We start from the raw sequence: 22,219 nt of genomic DNA, 5'->3' as shown, positions 1-22,219 counted from the left end.
CAAACCAAGCCTAGTGGCAGGTTCGGGGAGGGGAGAAGAAGAGATGTGTTTGGGGTTTGAGTGCCACCACCTTTTTTCCTGGGGGGGGGGCGGGGGGGAAATCATCCATCATTGTTTCATATGTATGTAAAGCACCATGTGTTTTTATGGTGCATTATAAAACACTCACATATGTAAATGGATTTTTTAAATCCTTTTAGTGTAAAATATTTTATTACAAAATAGCTTTTAAGGAACTGTAAGTCAATAAAGCATTATGGGCTTGAAATGAAGCTGCGAAAAATAGATCTGGAAGTCTTATACTCATGTATTTATTCCACAATATGTTGTTTTAACACTGCAGACTGTTCAGATTTTGGCTCACAAGGAACTTCCATATGTATTAGGGATAGAAATTTAAACTTTTTTAAAAAGTTAAAAAAAAAAAAAAAAAGATGTTGATACTACCTTGGTTTCTCATTGGATTTGTCAGCATGGCAAGAAAAGGCAACAGTTGGGTCTGAAGGCATACAGGTGGCAAGCAGAAACTTGAAAATAGAGATTTTGCAGCAAGGCAGTTTTCTTGATACTGTAAGAGTTGTGAAAATAGTGAAAAACATATTACCTGCAAGGTTACTTAAGCTCAAAAGAAATCACAACCTCTGTGTTGTGGCTCTTTGTCCACATAGTTACATAGGTTATTTTACATGTCATAAATGCATCCCCAAACATTCTACACCATACAAAAATAGTGTCATAAACTGTACCCTAGCCTACTGGATTGTTTGACAAACAGCTGTTAAGGATTGAGGTTTAAGACAAAACACAAGCCACCAGGTTTAATTAAAAACTTAACATTTTTGGTTTTGTTTATTTACTTCAACTCGATCTTGTATTTCTCTTGCAAATTTCCTGAGAATTCCCAAAAGTGAATTAAAGGATGCTTCATTCAGGTCAACACTATTTGCCAAACACGATAAAGGACCATATAAATTAAGTACACATTTTTTCAACAGCCTTTGTAATCTTATAATTGGGCTGTTGATCACAGACACATAAGACACAGCAGTAATGAAGGAATCAATTATCCACCTTACAAATCAGACTAAGATGGCTTAAGGGGCATGAGTTTGACTTAATTTACAGCATACTTTGCTATAAATCTTTTGCTCTAATTTGCACTTTAACAACTTGGATTTCAAGGATCTCAGAAATACACTCATTTTAGGTGGAAAACAGGCTGCCTTCAGGGACTTCTAATTATTTTCTAATTAGTAGAAAACACGTTATTTAAAGCTGCATCTGAAAACAACTACTGAACTTTTTAAGAAGAGATGCTTGTATACACCTATATTTTAGCATACCGTTTTTAACATGAATAATCCCATTAACAACCCAACAAATCAGATAAATTAAATTCCTACATTTAAACATTTGGTATGTAAAAGATTAACGGGCAATTCCGCAGGCATTAACCTTACTGGCATACTTACTGGAAGGCTGGGCTGGCCAGAGCAGCCCTCTACCTCCAGCATGGCAGCCAGGTCAGCAGGATGCCAGCCACAGCCAGTTGAGCTAAAGCAGCAGTGCCCATAGCAGGATGTATTTCATGAGCCCTCAGAATGCAGTGGGCTGGCTGGCAGGACCCCAGCCCTGGTGGCTCCCAGCTGCTCTGCACCAGCCTTTTAAAAACTGGTTCATTGATTTGTGCCATGCTGGTTAGTGTAGGCGATCGTGGCCCTCCACCCCGTCTATTAAACAGTTAAATGATATTATTTGAATGGTTTAACCAGGTTAACTGTTCTATCCCTATTAAACATAACTATCTTAAATGTGAAATAGTTACCTTTTTATTGATTAGGAACCATTGGGGTTTATGAAAAGGCCAAAAACCCATTCCTCCTTGGCAATGGGCAAAGGCTCTAGCAGTATTTGAATGTATGACACCTCTTGTGGCCACAGATGCACTGTACTCCCTGAGTGTAGGTCGTGACTAAAACAAAACATGATATTATACAAATTGTGAATTTTGCTCAATTAGTGTGGAAGACTACCAAGGTGAGAAAATACTGCTGTAAATTTGCAGCTACTCATCCATGTTTTGGAACACTCATTAAAGGATAAAAGTATTACCTATCTTAGGTATTTCAAGTGAAAGGCATACTCTTGCAATCAATATTTTAAATATATTCACCACAATCCTACATGGACAGCACTTCAGGCAAATATTTTGTACATCATATTTATTGTATGTTGTGGGAAATATTAATACAAAGCATAATACGAATGCATACAACTCCTTACTATGTACACTTTTAAAATAGTTTAAGATGCAGAAACAATCTTTCCTGCACACCCAGGAGAGTTAGACTTACATAGCTCTAGACAAATTGAAATGTTTATAATAGTAAAAATCCTATTTTTTTCTTTTATTATAAAATCAGTAAGCATGCACAGATGTGTCTCATGGATAAAGAAAATTAAGAAGGAAAATGTATCAAACTTACATTCCAGTTACTACAGAGGAAGTCAGAAGTACTCATATATTCACTGGCTCTCATAAGATCATCTATATCGGTGAAAAAATCTACATAGTTTTGGTGAAGATATAAATTAAATAGGTCTCCAGGCACGTGTGACTTTTCTACAATATCCTATTTAATTAAAAAAAAAAAAACAAAAACAAATAAGTCTACATTCCATACAATGTGAAAAGAAGTGTAAAGTCATGTTCATTATTAATGCATTTATAATTATACACACAGTAAATGACAAAACTGCATAAATACCAGTAACTGATATTAATTGAAATGAAATGATTAATAAAGGTTTTTACCTCAGGTTGTACAAGTAAAGTGTCTCTTTCGTATTTGGATAGGTGAGAAGGTAACCGAGGAAATTCTGAATCAGATAGTGGTTCTCCTATAAACAAATGAAAGAATCCCAAAAAGTCTTCAATATTAAAACATAAAAAAAAGTTGTTTGTACTGAACATAACCGTAAACCAAAAGTAAACTCACATTTCATATTTAATTTATGATGGGAAAGAGGGAGTAGCGATACAGCTGAAAATGTTTAATGAAATGATGAGATTTTCAGCTTTATAGAATGCTGAGAATGAAGTCTTATTTTCTTGTTGGTTACTTTGTTGCTTCTTAATTGCAAGGATAAGCCTAGGCCCAAAGTCACTGCTGGCAAAAGCAGAAGTGCACCCCCTCAAGCTTTTAGTGAATTAGCACACTCCCCCTTCTGTTAATTTACCATGTCCATGGCAAAATACTCTAAAATTGTTAACTTTAGCACTTGAACAATATTATATTTGCTTTACACCTTCTTGATTTAAAAAACAATGGCATTTTCATTAGATATTTCCTGGCAGCTAATAACTGCTTAGATTAACCACCATTGACTTGAATTGCAAGGAAATGCTCGATCCAAACATTATTGATTAATTAACCTATACTACACAGTCAGTTATATGGTATTAGTTACATTATGGGTAGGACTGTTAATTTATTACCGTTACCTCACAAAAATTACTGCAAAAAATATGCTGCCTACAGTGGAGCTCTGTGAATGCCTGTTGTTACTTTCTGGTAGCATTACCTCCTGCACGCATAGGCAAGCTTATTTCTCTTAGGCTGTCTACACTGGAGAGTTATGCTGGCAAAACTGGTGTTTTGTCGACAAAACCCAGGATGTATCCATAGTCCCAAGGCCTTCTGTTGGCAGTAAATCAACAGAATGCAGCACTTTGCTGCTCTCCCCATAAGGCAAAACACCTCTGTCGACAAAAAGCTAGTCTGCCAGTAAGCCAGCTGCCGGGACACCAGGCAGCCCTGTCTGCTGTGCTTCTGGTTATCCATTTTGCTGATAGAGCAGTTGGGCAGTCCAGCCACACTCTGTCAACAGAGTGGATCGCTCTTTTGATCCGCTTTGCAGTCTGGCCACAATCTGTTGACAGAAGTTTTGTCGTGTGATACCATCCAACAGTAACTTCTGTTGCTAGATCACTCTAGTGTACACATAGCCTTAGATATGGGCTGAACAAGAAGTAGGAATGACTTGTAGGCTCTAAAGTTTGATGTTGTTTTTGAATGCCTTTTTTCTGTATGCAGAATTCTATATATGTAAGTTCCATATTCATGATAAAGAGATTGCACTACGGTACTTTTGTCAGGTTAAGTGAAAAATATTTATTTTGTTTTTACAGTGGAAATATTTGTAATCAAAATTAAAGTGAGCACAGTAAGCTCTGTACTGTGTGTTAGAATTTAAATAAAAATATTTGAAAAGCTGGAAAATATCCAAAATATTTAAAGAGCATTCTATTACTGTATAATTGAGCAATTAACTGTGTTTTTTTTTATTATGTGATTAACTGCCATTCATTTTTTTTAAATCCCTGGACAGCCCCAATTCTAGATTATTTGTGATGTTATCAACCACTTGGAAAATGTATTTTTTAAAACTCACAATTTCCTCATAGTCCCTTTGGGCAGAGACTTGGTTTCCGACATCTGTACAGCACCAGGCATAATTGGGCTCTGACAAAGTACATCTCTAGGAGGTACTCCAGGATAAAAGTATTACAAAAATAAATAAATGATAACTTTTTAAAATGGTACAAACCCATCTGCCGTGTCTGCAGACAAACTACTTCAGATGAGCAAGAGGCAAAGCTGCTCTTGAGAAGGTTAAACAGGAATCACCATAAGGAGGAGGAAAGCTACTTTGGCAGGAGGAAACGGTGGTTCGTAGTAAGGAGGAACAGTTTACAGGGTGTTTAATTGTAGAGGTCACAAGGAAGTAAGTTTTAAAGAGCTCATATGTATGGAAAGCTAATTGTAATACGGCAGAAAAATTAATGAGGGCATAGGGAAAAGGCTAACAGCCCAGAGAGGAAGTAGCAAATGTAATCCTTAGAAGGAAAAGGGAAAGGCACCCGGTAAGAGTGAATGGGGTTGATGGGTGTGAAGTGAGAAGGCAAAGGTAGCAGCAAAAGCACAAGAGTCAGGGAAATAGCAGTGGATTGACACTAGCAAGATCCTTCTATAGGAGCTGTAAAATAAAGTCAGTATTAAGAGAAAATGCGAGCTGCTACAAAGAACACCCTTTCACATAAATTATATATCACATGAAAAAGTAGTTTTTATATTATAAGGCAACTGTCTCATCACACAGTTCTGAAGGCTACCCATCCCATATTTTCCTCATGACTCACAATAACATCCGAATCACTAGATGGAGTTATAACTATATAATTTTTACTATATTCACACAGGAAAGCTTTTCTGAAGTGTGCATTAATTTACCCACTGAATGTGAACAGCGAATGATAGTCCAAGCTACGGGAAATAAAATTGTTGCTTCAACTGCTAAGCTCTTTATGCTATCGCTACTGATTAAACTGGGGTGGGGAACCCCTGTTGTCCAGATCTGGCCTGTGGCTTGTCTGGATCCAGCCCCAAGACTTGGGGCTGCTCCTCCGCCACATGCATCTGGCCACTGCAGGGTCAGGGAGTGGAGCCCTGAGCCTCACAAGCCAGAGTCAGACAAGCTGGGGCTGGATCCAGCTCATGGGCTCTGCCTAGCAGGGAGAAGCAGCAGCTTCATGCACTACCATTCCCGTCCCCTGGCTGGGGGAATAGCATTGTTGAGAAACGCTGTCTGGAGAGGCTTTTCTCCTGCCACTCTGATTGGTTGGAATCACAGCCCATCAGAGCAATTGGGAGGCAATGCCTCAGAATGATGCGGATGCTGCACTGAATAAGTGCCCCCTATCTGCCAGACCCTGAAGCCCCTCTCACGCAGACCCCTGTTCCCACCCTGCTCCTGTGCTCTCTCCTGCTTAGGCCTCTCATCCCCGTCTTCTTCTACACCCCTACCGCTGAGACCCCCACCAGCTCAGGCTCCCTGCCCACAGTTCAGACCGCCACCCTACCACTGTTCCAGACCCTGCCGCCCACAGCCACTTCTGCGCCCTTCCTCCCACCTAGACCCCAACATTCCAAGCTCACTTCCTGGCAGCCCCTTCCCATACTGAAACCCTCATTTTTGGCCACACCTCAAAGCCTAGAGGGAACCACAAAATATTTTTAGCCCTGTCCCTCCTGTTGCGCAAGTGGAATCTCTTTTTGTTTGTTTCAGTTGGAGACCATGTCAGTGAGGGGTGTTTTTTGTTTTTTTTTTGGCTTCTCACTTGTATGGTCCCTGACTGATTTTTCTATTGGTCAGTGGCCCTGACCCTTATAAGGGTCCCCACCCCACACTAAAACAATAGTTGATTTATAGGTCATTCTAATAAACAGATTTGCAAATCCAATGGCTACCTACAGATCATTAATTGTTTCACATTTAGACAATGAATATAGGTAAATAAAGTCCTCTTACTTTTACAGTGAAGTATTTTCCCCAAAGCATGAAAAAGAAAGATGGAGGTATCTTTGCCACCAATAGCTTGTATCTCCTGGTTTTCTGAGCTCTTATCAGCTGTCTTTTTCTTCTTGGCTCTGGATGTTTCTGTATGACATTTTAAGTTTGAGTTTCCTTTTTTCCTTGGCCACACATTCTCTGATGAGTGTTCTATCAAAGCAACAGAACAACCAGAGACTGGTGAAATAAAAAGGGAGAGCTCCTGAACCGTTACTTTTCAGAACTTTATTAACCCCCTTATTCAGTGACTGATTTGTATCTTGAAACAAATAATTCTTCTATTTCATGGATTTTAGTGTGTTTCCTATTTAATAATAAGCAATGGATACAAGCACAAAGTTTAATTTACTCTGCTACATAAGCTCTTAAGTCAGTGTCTTGTTCCATATTTGCATAGTAGGCTAATACTGACATGTCAAAATGCTTGTTTCAGTGACTGCCCACTCAAAAACTAAGCATACAAACTTACTCATTAAAATCTCCTAGCCTGCCTTTTTGGTAATTATTTTAATGGAACCTTTCACATATATGAACATGATACAAAAAGTACAAAATCCTTCCCAGAAACACAGTTTGACATTTTTTCCTTGTTAAAATGTCCCAGGATTCATATTTGCAACAGGCCAGTCACACTCCATTTAATCATCAATCTATCATATGTTTGAATCTTGTGTGTAACATGCTAGTCCGAGTAGACAATAAAAAGAGAGACTAACTGACTCTTCTCTTCCTGTGTGCCTTCCAACAGTCTATTGCTTCTGGGTGATAGATAAACATTGTATATCCAAATAATCAAGAAGAGCCAGATTTCTATTTATTTATCTGCTCTGTCTTGTCTATTTATTATCAATATCTCCATTACTGTTACTACTTGACAAATTTTATTATTTCTATTTTATGGCTATGAGGTGAGTTATACTACAATGTTTGTTACAAAATTCTGAATGCCATGAAGAATCTAATGTGGGATAGTACTCCTGGGTTGTATCTACAGCGCATGCTACTGCCAGCAAGGTCATAAAAATGAGGGCACTCGACAATGCAAATGAGGCATTCGTTTACCAATCTTGTGCCTCCTTTGCATACTCTCATGTGATCACTGTCCCGGCAAAGGCTTCAGTCACCACAAAACAAGCCGTGTAGATGGGGGTCTTGCGACCAAAACTTCCCTTGTTGATAGACCCTTAGCCCTCATTTTTGTCAGAGATAAAGGGCTGTCAACAAGGGGAGGGGAGGGTTTGGTTGACAGACCTCTGTTTACGTGGCTTGTTTTGTGGTGACTTGAAGCCTTTGCCAGGACAGTGATCACGCAAGAGTATGCAAAGGAGGCACATGATTGGTAAATGAGAGCTTCATTCGCATTGTCACGTGCCCTTATTTGCATGACCCTGCAAGCAGCAGCATGCCACGTACACAAAGCCACTGTAAAGTCACTTGAAGGGCTTGTCAGGGCTCTGTCTCCACTCTGGCACTCCGAGTGCAGAAAGTGGAAGCCCACAAAAACTTACAACACCTTGCCTATACACAGGATTGACTTTAAAACTTCCCAAGGTCATGGATCCCCTCGACAATATGCCACTACCAGCCAGGTTAAAAAAAACCACTTAATTCAGAAAGACACACCTGAGACTATCTTTCCATAGGGATACCCCCAAGCTCTTAACCCTCCCTTCACAGAAGACTTAGAACAAAGAACTGTAATTTAGTAGCTGGCCTTCTAGCCCAAAGCATACACATTCACAGACCCTTGGTCAGACCACAGATATCAGATCAATTGTTAAAAAGAAAAAATTATTCACAAATCAAGAGAAAATAAATCATGGGGTTGCATGCAGAGAAAATACTTCCCTGAGATTCAGCTTAACAGTTACAAGGGGAAAAACATCATGTCAAAGCAACAACAAAAAAAACCACAAAAAAGGCAACAAGAAAACAGAGATAGCCAGTCCAACCACATTCAAAATAATCATATCTGATCACATCTAACTATACATTTCCCTTCTACTTACATATCTATGGCTGATTTTGAGATGACCAGGATATTTTTTGGGATTCAGACATCCTTTTCCCTCACGTCTCTCTCTCTCTGTCTCCTCAGCAAACAAAAGACCCCTTTAAACTGGAATTGTTCTCTGTTCAGAAAAGTCACTCCACTCCCAGTGGCTCACCTGAGCTCAAGTTACATCAGAAAGACATTACCCCTTTCCCTGCACTTATTCATGACAGGGCTGTTACCTGTTGACTCTCATGTTAAGGCAGTGTAAGTGAATAGTTGAAAAATTCCCACCAAATTCAATCAATTGCTCTTCTCTTCATATTCTATACAACAGAGATTAGCAAAACCAAATAATTACTAGCATAGCGATAAAGGTCTCTGAATTATTTTTCTTGTACTGAACAACAAATAGAACTTCCTTGTGCAATATTTTTTGCCACTTCTCCAAAGTTTTCTTTGTAACCCTCACTCATTTTTCCATAAGTGTATTTGTATGCAGAGTCTATTGCAATGAAGTTTTACATACATAAGCTTGTAATTTTAAGATTTAAATAACCTACAGTCCATATTTCATTACCAACCCTTGCAGTCTATTAGTCAATCTCAGAACTTTACATACGTTTTTCTGATATTCGCCTAATGCTAATCACAGACTTGTTGGTAACTACTAATACCAAACTGTTACTCTGATTTTGACCAGCTAACTTTATATTGAAAAGTTACCTTCTCACTTTCCTTATACATTTAGTGGTGGGGTTTTTCCCTATGAAATGTATGCAGCCTATTCAAACCACAACACTGAATATTTTAGAGACAAAAACATTAACTTTTACTCTGAATATCAATGACCAGAAGAAAAAAAACTACAAATTATCAAGCTAGAGACAACAGTATACATTTCAGATGTTATGCAAATCCTTCAAAAAGTACAATTAAAGGCAAATTAAGATGCAGTAAACCCTGAACAATTACATTTCTTTGCTTGTTGTTTGTTATAGGAGGAAATTTCTAAAGTATTCAATGTTGGCCTCGAAGAAGAAAACTGAAAATCCCAATTTGTGGCATGTGCTATCACAGTTGTTGAACACATCAAGCAACACACTATGGATGCATCTACACTAGCAGTTAACTTTGAAGTTAGGCACTACATTGATGTAGCCAGCAGAGAGTAAAACACACATTTTCCCTTACTTCCAAGTTAACTTTGAAGTAGGGAGCCCAACTTTGAAGTTCTTACTCCATTCCTGGGAATGGAGTAGTGCCCTACCTCAAAATTTAAATTTGAAGTAGGGTGTGTGTAGACACTCAACTTCGAAGTTGTTTACTTCAAAGTTGTACTTCAAAGAAAGCAACTTTGAAGTTATTTCTTTAGTGTAGACAGCCTATTTAAATTTGAGATGGTAGCAAATAATTGAATAGATGGTAACAAGTCTACTCTAGAAACAAGTTTGAATGAGGTAATATTTTTCATTGAACCAAATTCTGTTGGTGAGAAACAGAAGCTTTAAAGCTTATACAAATATCTTAATGTTTGGCCTATCATTATGTTTATTCTGTTCAGATAAAAGTCACATTTTGACTACCTAGCCAGTTTTGAAGAATTACACTGGCACCATCTATGAGTTCTTAAAGTGAACTGCAACTCCTACACTTTCACTTTTACAAAGCCAAGTCATATTTTTTGTGCATGTTACCTTGAAAAATTCTCATCTGTTTCAGATTTTCCATTGAGATATGGAAATATGCATTTGGGTCTTCTTTCAGTTACTCAAAAATCTTAAACCTCTACTTCACTTCTCCAAAGCTAGGTATTAATTTCAGAGTCTAGTTGGTTAATCTTAAGAAACATTCTTGCGCTTATGCCAGTATTAAATTAAGGTACCAAAAAAAAAAAAGACAACAATAGTATGCAAAGAATTCCTCCACAGCACACCGTAGGTCTGGAGAGGGTTTTCTGCAAGGTTGAAATAATTGGGATAAAAAACCAACAAAGCACATCTGCCATAGAATTGTTTAGATACCACCCTATATACTTGAGCTGAAAAAGTTCTATATATTTACCTTTCAAAGACGAAAACTGAAGACTGTTTATTGCACTTCTAATATCACCTGAACAGCCTTTACAAATCAATTCTAAACAGCTTTTATCAGGGACCACAAATTTTTCTCCATTCTAAAAGATAAAGAAAAAATAATTGCAATATCTGATGTAAGAACAACTTCCAAAACTTTTCTGAGTATCTAAGGCCTACTGCTGCCAGTAGGGAGTTCATATGTGATTTCACCATTGTGAAAATAATATGCTTTATATGCTTTCCCAGGTACTTCTTTTATCACACACAAGAGTTTTCAAAAGTCACCTCAGGAATTAAGATCAAACCCTTTTCTATGGATCCAAAGTCACTACCTTCTGGCAAACAAGCTGCTTTTGCAAGTTTGATCCTTGGATTACAAGAAAACAGTGATGAAACCACAACATGATCAGAAACTAATATTCTTCATTTAACAGCCTGAAATATTTTGCTGTCATCCTAGCACCGAGTAGAAGGGAAGCAGTTTGTGGTGGCTTACCATACTTGCTTCTGCTGCAGCTATTCGATTAAGAACTTTCATCATCATTGTTGGAGCCACAGGGTTAAAACTAGCAAATTGAATAAGAAAAACCTTTCATTAAAAGATTGGCTCCTACTTAGTCCTCTGGCCAATGTTATGCCATGAATCATCTCTTACTTAATACTGGATATACACAGTTCTTCTTGAATTTCCTTTGGAAACAGTAATCTTTGGTTGCTACCTCCACTGAGGCTGTCTGAGATTATAAATACAAGGGGACATCTACTTGTCCGCACAAACCTCCTAAAAATAAAGAAACAAGGGTCACAAGCTCTAGTTTATTGGCAGGTGTTAGGGACTTCAGCCCACAAGCAGATTACTTACAACTCACCTCAGAATTTCATGTAAACTGTCAGGGTCACGATAAAATTGGTTGGGCATATCCTATTGAAAAGAAATGAATTACTGTAAATTCAAGTGTATCTGCTGCTAGTATACTGAAAATTAAAAACATCTATGAAAATAAAGGTTTTTCTCCAGTCCACACTGGCTTCAACCAAAACTCTATAAACTGCATAAATGTGTAGTTAAATAATTTTTAAAACAAATTTAACAGAGGAATAAAGTAGCAAAAGAAAACAATGGTTTGGTGCCCCTTTTCTCCACCTCGGATTAACAAATCATCTTCATATTGGTGCATATAACATTAATATGGCCAGGGTGGGGCCAAAGGGTGCTGCGTATGGGAGGGAGCTCACACCTGGGGCAGTGTTGAGGGTCAGGTGCATGAGGACTCTGGGGATGTAGCTAGGGATAAGGCTCTCAGAGCTGGGACAGAAGGTTAAGGTGCAAGGGCTCTGGCGGGTGCGGGAGCAGAGGGTGAGGTGCAGGGGAGCTTTTGGGCTGGGCTGCCTGGGCTACAGTTGCATTTGGGCCAGGGAAAGCCACTGGGTTCACGCTGTCCCTCCTTCCGGCATGGCAAGTTAGAGGCCAGGTTAGGTGGAAGGTGGTGTGGCTCTCCTCCCTGCCTTGGACAGGTGCCTTGAGAACCTGCAAAGCACTAACTAGGTAGCTGCATGGCCATGCAACTTACAGGAAACTTGGCTTCAGACTCTCCCATTTTAAAAATTCCACCTTTGGCCAGCTTCTCCACCTACTGCTTCTTTTCCCTTCCATCTCTAAATTCGTTGAACACACAGACTAGAATCATGGTCTAAAGTTCCTGTCCTCCAATCTCATCTTAGATTCTCACCAACTCATCCTGCACTGTTTATATGGCTCTCTCAGTCCTTCTAGAATTGTCAACTTGTTACAGTCAGCTACGCTTTTTTTAAAACCTTGTCCTCCCTTGTTCTTCTCCTACCTCTGCAATAGTTCCTTCAGAGGATTTTTCTCATCTCCCTCTCGAGTTGCTGTGAGAGTTCCATGCAGATTTGTTCTTGGTCCCTGTATCCCTTTTCTATTGATAATTTAATTGCAAACACACATTCAACTCTCTCTCTATGATGACCATTCAAAGACATCACCCTCTCCCCCTCCTCCCTCACACATACCCTCACAGATGCCTACTCGTCACCTTCAAGGTCAACACAACCAAAACAGAACTCTTAATCTTCCCCTCCCCTAAAGCCCTGCCTACCTTCTCCCTCAGTTACTGCCAAAAAGACCACCATTTTGTCTGTCACTCAGGCCCATAATCTCATCATGACCTATGCAATCTGTAAAACTATCATCCAGGTACTCACCTCCTAACTCAATTACTGCAACATTTTTAAGCTGGCCTTCACAAATGCGGTTTTGCCTCACTCACATTCATTCAGCACTTACCTATTTTATTGCTTTGACCCCGGTCTCTGCTCTCTCTGTACCCTCCTGTAGTTCTTCCTGTTCTATTATATCAAACATTAGATACTTGGCTTCATTTTCAAGACTCTAATAACCTATCCCTAATCCTGCATATCATCTCTCATTCATGGTCCACACATTGACTCCTGCCTCAAACTGGCCAGGGATGTCAGTCTCCACCACCCCTTGTTAAATTTTCGGTAAAGCAGCTCCATGTTTCCTCAAGTGCTGACCCTCATACTTTGAGAAACTCGCATAAACACCCACAAAGGTACCTCATTATACTCCTTCATCCTCTCTGCTGTAAAGTCTACAAAAACGTGACTATGCTTACACTTAGTGTGCTGGGACCAAAAGTATTCACCCTCTTGCTCAAACTGTTGTTTCACTGTGTTGTTTGTATTGAATGATCTTTTATCTCCAATCCTACTTAAGCTCTCTGGGGTAAGAGACTGTCCTTTTTGTTCCTTATTTGTACTACAGCATCTAGCACAAGGACGTCCAGGTCCATGACGAGGGTCTCTAGGTGCTGTGGTAATACAGTACAAGTAAATAACAATTTCAACAGTTTGTACTTACTTCAATGAGAATAAGTTTATCATCAGCTTTTGTGGATTCCCCTAGCATCTGAAGTTTGTTATACTTGTTTGCTCTTAACAGAAAGTCTTGAAAGAAAGCAGTCTGGGCCTGACTGGGAAGCATCTGAAAACTAGATTCTGAAGAGAAAATCCATTAAAAATATCTCTTATTATACCAAATATAAAATATATAAGGGATATCATATCCAATAACTATTTTCTGTTCATGACTATTTAAGATTCCATTGTCAAGCATATTTCAAACCTCTTTTTAAAAGGTAAAGACCACTCCTGGGCATCAGGTCTGCCTAAGGCTCTCTGACACATTCAAGTTTCATCTAGAGGACTTATGCGATGCTGATGATATTATGCAGACCCTTTATACACTAAACTGCATTTCACCCACTAGTTGTCAACACAAAACTAAAAACCAGAATAGTGCATTTTGGCATTAATTTGGCATTGTATGTCGAACAAACATATAAACAGTATTTCTGTGAAGCATATTTTCTCGCATGAGTCTCTCAAAAATAATTTCAAGTTATTCCTCATTTAATGGGTTTAAAGATATTTACAGTTAAGATACTATAAAAATAGCTGAGGGACAATTACCATAGTTAAACACATCCTTGAAATCTTCTTTCCTGAAGTCTAGAGATATAGGATTGGTCCATTCTTGCACATGAACATGAAGTTTCTTAGCTAATAGATGTACAGTTGCAGATTTTCCACAACCAGGGGGTCCAGTTAAGACTAAAACAGAGCCACTCTGTAACAAAAAAAGCATGATAAACCAAGACTCAGAGGTGACAGAAGAGAATGCTGGGTTAAGATTTCTGTTCCTTTGAAGTATTAGATCACTCCTTTATTGAAAATTTGATTTTTAAAATCAAAAATTATGTTAGCTTTATACACATTGCATGCAATATTTAAGCCTCAATTCTGCAGTGAGATCCACTCTTGGGTTACATCTACACTAGCACACTACGTCGAAGTAGCCTATTTCGATGCAAGAACATCGAAATAGGCTACTTAAACGCATATCATCTATACATCCTCCAGGGCTGGTGCCGTCGACGTTCAACGTCGAAGTAGCAATGGAGAACATTGAAAGGAGCCGCCCTGGAAGGAAATGCGGAGCGTCCACAACCACAAGTGGTCCCCGTCAAAATAAGGGGCCAGCAAAGCCCCAAGCTGCTCCCTTAAAGGGCCCCTCCCAGACACACACAGCCTACACAGCACGAGATCCACAGAGCCGACACCTGGTTGCAGACCCTGTGTATGCAGCACGGACCCCCAGCTGCAGCAGCAGCAGCCAGAAGCCCTGGGGTAAGGGCTGCTGCATGCCATGACCATAGAGCCCCACAGGGGCTGGACAGAGCGTCTCTCAACCCCTCAGCTGCTGGCTGCCATGGAGGACTCCGCTATTTCAAAGTAGCGGGATGCGGATCGTCTACACACGCCCTACTTCGACATTGAACGTCAAAGTAGGGCACTATTCCCATCTTTGGATGGGAATAGCGATTTCAGTGTCTCGCTGCCTAACGCTGAAATAGCACATGGCGCATGTAGACATGACGCGTGCTATTTCGACGTTGTGCCGGCTACTTCAGACGCACCCTCAGTGTCAAAAGAGGTCCTCATTTATAAGGGATGCTAAAGAATTCCAATACAGAACCTTAGTAGATCCTGACGTATCAGTAAAGATTCTAACACAAATGGCAAAATAAAACCCAGCACACCACAAATTTTAAATTGTTTTAATTATGCAGGATAAGAATAAAGAAATCAAGTTAGTGTACATCTGAATAAGGAAATAAATGTATTGTAAAGAAAGGGCCTGACTACCAAGTAGAAAATAGGTCCAGAAAATAAAAAAAATGAGGCTAAAAGGAATAAACTAAGAAGGGTGTCTGGTTCACAAAATAACTAATGAAGTAAAGGCAAGTTTATATAAAGAAGGCCACTGATGGCTAGTGGTGACTGCAGATCTTTTTAAATCACAGAAAAAAAAAATCTGTCAAACTGAAACAACACCCCTCTTTTCCAACGCAAACACCAGTGTTAAACCTCGTGTGAGCCCAGGTGCAATGGAAAAAACTTTTGCACACCAACAAGCATGGCAAAACAGTCATAAAAATTTTGATGAGTAAGGGGACTTTAAAGTTGCCCTGGCACTTTGACGTTGCCACGGGGGTGGGGGTGGAATTTGCTTAATGAAGTGCTGCCTATGCACGGCAGCACTTCATTAATGAACTCCCAACACCCTAATTACCATCCCTTCTTCGAAGGAAGGTGGTAGTGTAGACACAGCCTTTGTGTATTTGCCACACTAATTAGTGGACAGAAAAGAAACGATAGTTTATCGTAAATATTTTCTATGTATTTTGCTCTGGATTGTGATATTAAGAAAGGAGGCGTGGACTTGCCATTTTAAAACACTGAGCAAAAAAATCTATAGTTATGGAATCAGAATGATCACACGCCTTGTAGCATTTTGTCACAAATAAGATGTGCAATAGGTCTGAAAAATAAAATTATCTACATTATAGAACCAATTATTTGCAATACTATTTTGCTAATAATACATACAATGACACCTTCACTATAGGATGCTGAGATCACTTCTGCTTTAAAATGGTCTTTCACAAAAATATATTAAAAATCAGAGATAGAAAATACCCTAAGCCCCATTCTCTATTCCAAGCACTGCCAAAAACTCCTGTTTGGCATCAGTGGGAATGCTGAATGTACAAGGAATGCGGAATAGGGCCTTTTTTCAGGTTCTCTAGAGTATCCCCTTGACAACATCAAATTGTTCCCCTCTGCTGTATCTGCGTCTAAATTTTATCCAGTTTAGTATTATACATTTCACTTGGAGAGTTCCTGTAGGAAATGGTAGAACATTTAGAGTTTGGTTCTATTTCTGAAAAGGGACCAGAAACATCATCTAGACTTACATGTTATTTGTGTATCAATGACTGTTCATCAATGTGCTCAGTTTATGAAAAAGACAACCTTTTACAAGTACCAGTTCTACAAAAAAATCAATCCAACATTATAGAATTCAAGATTATCTCCTGCACACTAACCTACCAACAACATAAATTCTGTGGAATAAATTGGGATTTCAGTGGCATTTGTGCAACCCCATTACTGTTGGTGGAGCTGCGCAGGTGGGAATGGGTAAGAAATTAGTTAACAATTCTGTTGATGAAGGAGAAACAGAATCCTGTTCTTAGGAAAAGAGGCTCTGAAGGGATATAAGAAAAGAGGAGTTTGAAAAGTAAAGCTCTTGCCCACATTGTTAGAATAACTTTTATACTAATAATAAAACATCAACAGTCCTTTCAATATTCAAAGAGAGTACAAATTAACTTGTGCATTAAACTCCCAAAATATTCAGTTTCCAACAAAAGCATTTATGAGCACCTGTGCATAGCACTGTGAATCAGAAGTCATGTTTTCAAATGTGAGTCACTGTTTATGGTGTAGTAACAGAGAGAAAGCCATGCTAGTCTATATACTATGAAAACAAAAAAGCAGTCCAGTAGCACTTAAAAGACTAACAAAATAATTTATCAGGTGATGAGCTTTCGTGGGACAGACCCACTTCTAGTCTCTTCTGGTATGGCTATGATTTGAAGAAGTGGGTCTGTCCCACGAAAGCTCATCACCTGATAAATTATTTTGTTAGTCTTTTAAGTGCTACTGGACTGCTTTTTTTGTTCACGGTGTAATGCTCTTTTCACCTTGTGCTCTTTCAGACTGCAGTGATCAGTCACTTGGATCCATTTTTTCACTGAACATGTAACACTTGCCAACTTATAAACATCTGACTTCCCAACAGCCGCACATACAAACAAAAGCTCACCTCCAGCCTCAGGCACAGATATCCTTAGGATTTATGGGGCTCTATGCAGTGCCATTGAACGGGTGCCCAATGGCGGTGGAGGGGGAATTACAATTTTTGGAAATGCGATTCTATCATCTTTAACAGCACACTAATGAAATATTTTTAAAGCAAATTTTAAACCATGGTCCTGTAGACTAACACAGTAAATTCAGAAACTGATAGTATATACCTGGGGTTGGCAAAGGCCTGTTAAATGGCTTTATTACCATTTGAATGGCTCTTTCATAAATTCTGTGTTCTGCTAATAGGTCTGAGAGGGTTTTTCATTTTTAAGTTAACTAAATCAGGGATCTCAAATTCAGGATCCTGTTGGCCATTTACAGATTGGTGTATATTCACAATCCCTCCAAAGACTTCTAATGGCCTGGGCAGGATGTGCCAATCCCAGTCCTCCAAGCCCCACCCCTCGTGTCACCACCTTGCGCTCTCTTGGCCGTTGTACCCTGACATCCAAGGGACGTGGTCTCAAAGGGGTTGCCAGGGTGCCTGGCATGGGGCAGCAGCAGCTGTCAGGTCCCGCCCCCTGCACTCCAAACATGCTTTGTCCCTTAAACGGCCTGTGAGTTGTGACTTTGAGACTCCTGAACTCATCATCTCTGGAGGAAGCATAGCCACAAAACAGGGATAGAAGAGGTGAGTGGACATTAAGACCCAGTGGTGCCCCAATTTTGGATGCCCTACACAGCTTCTTATTCTGCATATGAATAAGGACAGCACTGGCCTCAGGTGAGCGGGCAAGAGGCACAGGTGGCAGTGAGCAATGCAAATGCTGGCTGGAGGACAACACAGGAAAAGGGGGCAGTTGTGCAGCCAGCAGCTGAAGAGAAGCAGTGCTTTGAAAGGTAAAGTGGCACTTCTCTGCAGCCACCAGTTGCACAGCCACCCACTGCTCCTCCAGAGTCCTCCAGCACATATTCACACTGTTCGCTGCCTCCTGGTGACTGGGCCCTGGGTAGCCAGGCTACAGGGCTGGTCACTGAAGTTAGCACAGACCCTACAGAGGTGGTGGGATGGTGGCCAAAGGACGTCCAGAAGTCCCTTTCAGAATCTCCCACTAGCTCCTCATCCTTCTCTAATTAAAATCTGCCCTTCCTCAAGCACTGCCACTTAAAGTTAGGTAAAAACCTACTATTTTTATTTTTTATTACAAGTATAGAGTATTTCAACTATGTTATATGCTAAATAGACTTGTGTGGGCTAGCCTGGAAACCTAACTACCATTTATAACATTTTGTCTAAGATGAAATGCATTCTAAGTTCCAAACTATTGGCTTGCAAAATGAAGTTTTAGAAAACAACTTGTTTGTAAGTTGGGTACTTTGGGAGACACCATATTTATATACACAAAGTACAGAGGCCCTCCTTTACTTCAGACCCCCCATTAAACCAATTTGTCTTCACATATGCATCAAGAAACATCCTGTTTATCCAAATGAACCTCATGAACCAACATAATTCATTCTATTTCAGTGATGTATATAAGCTATAAAAGGTCTCATGTCATTTGTATGCTTGCTTGTAAATTCAGTTTCTTACAACTTAATTAAATAAAAAAAATTAAAAATGTAAGGACTACCTGCTTTGGTTGCCTTTGAAATATATGAACTCTTAACCAGGTTTCAACTTCTTCAATCTTCTTCTTATGTACAGCAAGTTCATTCTAGAATGATGAGAAAGAACAGGATAAATGAATATAAGTAGTATCGTGTGTGTAAAACACCAACCAAGATGTTTTCCTATTAGAATGACATAGCTACCCTTAATGTAAATACATCCTTACCTCAGCAATTAAAAGTAGTCCATTACAAATTGCCTCCAGACTACTACAATTCCCACCAGTTTTCACGGCACCAAGGAACAAAGATGAGCCTTGAAACAACCCCTGAAGTACAGCTAGGTTTGTTATTAACCCACATGACAAAGCCATTTCACAGGTGGATTATTTTAAAAGCATAACACTCCCCTGATTTTGTCATGCTTTTCTGCAGATTTGTAATCACCCTGATTATTCATCTTCCAATTTAATTCTACTGCACAGATACAGAATTCAAAAATTAAGTACCTTTAAGATACAACTTATTGTATGAACTGTTCATACCACAAGGTACCCCATTTTGAGACTGCATATTAACCTAAGTAAATAAATGGTTATTAAAACCTGAGTTTTTCCAGGGTCTTCTGTAGAGATAGTTGGCACAGTCAACTAATAATTCAGATTTTGCACTGGTGCAAGACCATCTAACATTTAAGAGCTGCACTTTGGGTAGGACTACTTTGCAGAAGTAGAACAATTGATAAGTTGTGCAAAAATTACTTTATGTCCCCTATGACATCCAACAGTTGCAATACTTCTCTTACCTGTGTTCCTGGTTTGTATTTATCCACCCATGGTTCATTTTGAGACTGGTTTTGATGTTGTTGTGAATGATCACAAATGTGATCTACTGAAGATGACTTTCCCTTGCCTCTGGCCAGAACTTTTTTCTTGCTCTTTTCTGGAAGAGAGGAATGATCTTTTTTCTTCTGATGCTGATTATCATCCCCACATGACTTCACATGAAGGGTATTAGATACAATATTTGTGTTCCCAAAGAAATCATCAAATGAAGGTGCCACCCAGTCTGTTACCTGGCAAAAGATATGTTAAGGTTAATCTCAGAATTTTAATTTTTATTTTAAATCTGTATTCAGCTCTCATTGACTTTGACTAACTTAGCATTATCTTTCAAATATTTAATAACATTCTCTCAAATATTTTCAGTAACAACCAATCATTTTCACTTACAACAATATTATAGTGAAATGCCATATCTGAAAAATAATTGAAGAGTGAGCTTGAATGCATGTCTCTTGCACCAACAGAATTTGGTCCAAAAGATATAATCTCATTTGCCTTGTCTGCAAAGAAGCTCTTGGATGTCCTTAATAGGTACGGAAAATTATAAACAAACCTTGGCTTGCTCACCATTACTTAAGTTCTACAATGAAAGCCCCCTAATACACCACATGACACTGAATTCCACAGCAAGGACACTGTTTCAGAGCACTCTGGTACAAAACATCAGAAATTCTGGAGGAGCTTTTTTATTAACTAAAAGTCAAGGTTTACAATGAGTTAAACATAAAAGCAAACAACATAATCTCTTTAATATGTTATATTATTTGATTTATGTTGCCTCTACATTATGAATGATAGATATCCTGTAGATTTTTGTATATGTGTTTTTGTTGTGGGGCAGAGGGAGAGGGATATCATCAACTGGAAAAAGAAAGTCAGACTTAGCTTTATTTTCAGCTCTGTGTAATTTTTAATTGCACAAACAACAGTGAAGATTACCAGAAGTGATTTTTTTCAGATAAATTTGTGCACCTGATAACACTGTGTGAATTAATAATCAGTGTTATATTTATATGTATTTTCACTTAGCACCAGTGAGCAGAAAAAAAACCCCTATGAAAATATGACTGAAAACAAAAACTAGCACAGAGAGTAAGGAGCACCTGCACTACTTGGAACTTCTTTAATTATTTTTTTTTTAAAGATAGCTTACAAATTGTCTTCATTTAAATGGCTCACTCACTGTAAGCCCTAATGATGGCAAATTCAATATTCAGGTATATAAAAAAAATGACATGAAACTACCAGTACTTGAAACAATCATATAATATGACAGACAATAAATTAAGCCCTTCCAAGAGAACACTGAAATAAACACAACATAAACCCAAGGAACATACTGTAAAGTTTTTACTTGTTTCCTTTTTGTTGCCTTCACTTAAATGTCTTATTAAAATACAGGGCCAGAATGGCTTGTTGCTGTATCATAACATTATATTTAATTAAACACTTGTGCTCAAAATGTGCCTGTCCTGTAGCAAGAGTAAAGCTCTATCTTAAACTAATCCAAACAATTTATTATGTAAAATACTTCTAAATCATCAAACACCTACTTTAGTGGGCACTACCTTTCTTCTAGTAGAATTTTTTGACATCATCAACCTCTATCATTCCCATCCGAAGTATGCAACTACTAGCCCATTAAAGACAGTGACCTGAAACACAAAAGAGGGTGAGGGAGGAAGTATTTAAAAATAATGCTTTCCTTCTTGGGGAAAAGAATCTATAGAACTTATAGTCACTGAAGATCAATCAATCAGCCTTCTGACTGAAGCTTATGTGAACAACTAAGTGCTACATAAAATTAAAAATACATCCTATCCGCTCTACAAAGGACACTGAGCTAGAGGGGCGGGTACAAACAAGCGCTATTATAGGCAGGACGGGGATCATCCCTGTAAGTGGATTATGCCCTGCTCTGTCCAGGGACAGTGCTCAGTTACGGAAAGTTTCAGCGAAAAGTTTTCCTTAGTACCACTGCGCTGTAAACGGACCCAGGCCCAGTCTACCCGTGCATATCAGCTCGTTTGATGCGCTTATCACTATAGCATACACGGGCCGACCCATAGGCAATCAAGAGCCCCATCTGCACCAGGAGAGGGACCCAGCTCGGGCAAGCACTAATGCCCCTCCCCGCTTCTGGCATCACCTCGAGGAGGTCACGACCCCAGGCAGGTGCGAACAAGCTGACAGCGGCACCCCCCACCCAGGCTGCAAACGTCGCGAGGCTCGGGCGGAGAGCGAGCTGCCGGGACCGACACCAGCGCCCGCGGTACTCAGCAGCACAAACACCTCAGCACTGCGCCCTCCAGCCCTGGCCCGACGAGGGGAGGCACAATCCTCGCCTCCCCTGAGTGAAGACGAGACGAGCAGAGCAGAGCAGAGAAACCGATCTAGGCTTCCCCAGCTACCGGCCCTGGGCAGGGACCTCTCACGCGCCGTGGCACTTAGCTGGCCGCGTAGCGCCTGCCCCGCACCCCCCACCAGAGGGAGCCACAGCAAACAAGAGCGGGCGGGGA

General features: G+C 39.6%; 1 protein-coding gene across 2 annotated transcripts in view; it reads right to left on the bottom strand.

Annotated features, from left to right (window-relative positions):
• RAD17 (RAD17 checkpoint clamp loader component) overlaps nt 1–22,198 on the bottom strand; it is a 31,331-nt gene extending 9,133 nt beyond the window's left edge. Inside the window, exons 1-15 of one of the 2 annotated variants that reach the window (XM_074995398.1) lie at nt 21,850–22,198; nt 21,254–21,355; nt 19,661–19,930; nt 18,879–18,962; nt 13,999–14,155; nt 13,388–13,524; nt 11,355–11,407; nt 11,141–11,266; nt 10,982–11,051; nt 10,472–10,583; nt 6,373–6,564; nt 2,816–2,901; nt 2,487–2,633; nt 1,826–1,972; nt 448–568 (exon numbers count right to left, since the gene is read on the bottom strand). In XM_074995398.1, the coding sequence (XP_074851499.1) occupies nt 448–568; nt 1,826–1,972; nt 2,487–2,633; nt 2,816–2,901; nt 6,373–6,564; nt 10,472–10,583; nt 10,982–11,051; nt 11,141–11,266; nt 11,355–11,407; nt 13,388–13,524; nt 13,999–14,155; nt 18,879–18,962; nt 19,661–19,930; nt 21,254–21,298 (1,747 nt within the window). In that variant the 5' untranslated portion in view covers nt 21,299–21,355; nt 21,850–22,198. The remainder of the gene's footprint in view (nt 1–447; nt 569–1,825; nt 1,973–2,486; nt 2,634–2,815; nt 2,902–6,372; nt 6,565–10,471; nt 10,584–10,981; nt 11,052–11,140; nt 11,267–11,354; nt 11,408–13,387; nt 13,525–13,998; nt 14,156–18,878; nt 18,963–19,660; nt 19,931–21,253; nt 21,356–21,849) is intronic. The other variant, XM_074995399.1, reaches the window with a different exon arrangement.
• Between the last annotated feature and the right edge of the window lie 21 nt (nt 22,199–22,219).

This window comes from Carettochelys insculpta, chromosome 5, assembly GCF_033958435.1.
Source record: "Carettochelys insculpta isolate YL-2023 chromosome 5, ASM3395843v1, whole genome shotgun sequence".
NCBI classification, from domain to species: domain Eukaryota; kingdom Metazoa; phylum Chordata; order Testudines; family Carettochelyidae; genus Carettochelys; species Carettochelys insculpta.
This window is presented reverse-complemented; position numbering and strand designations above follow the sequence as displayed.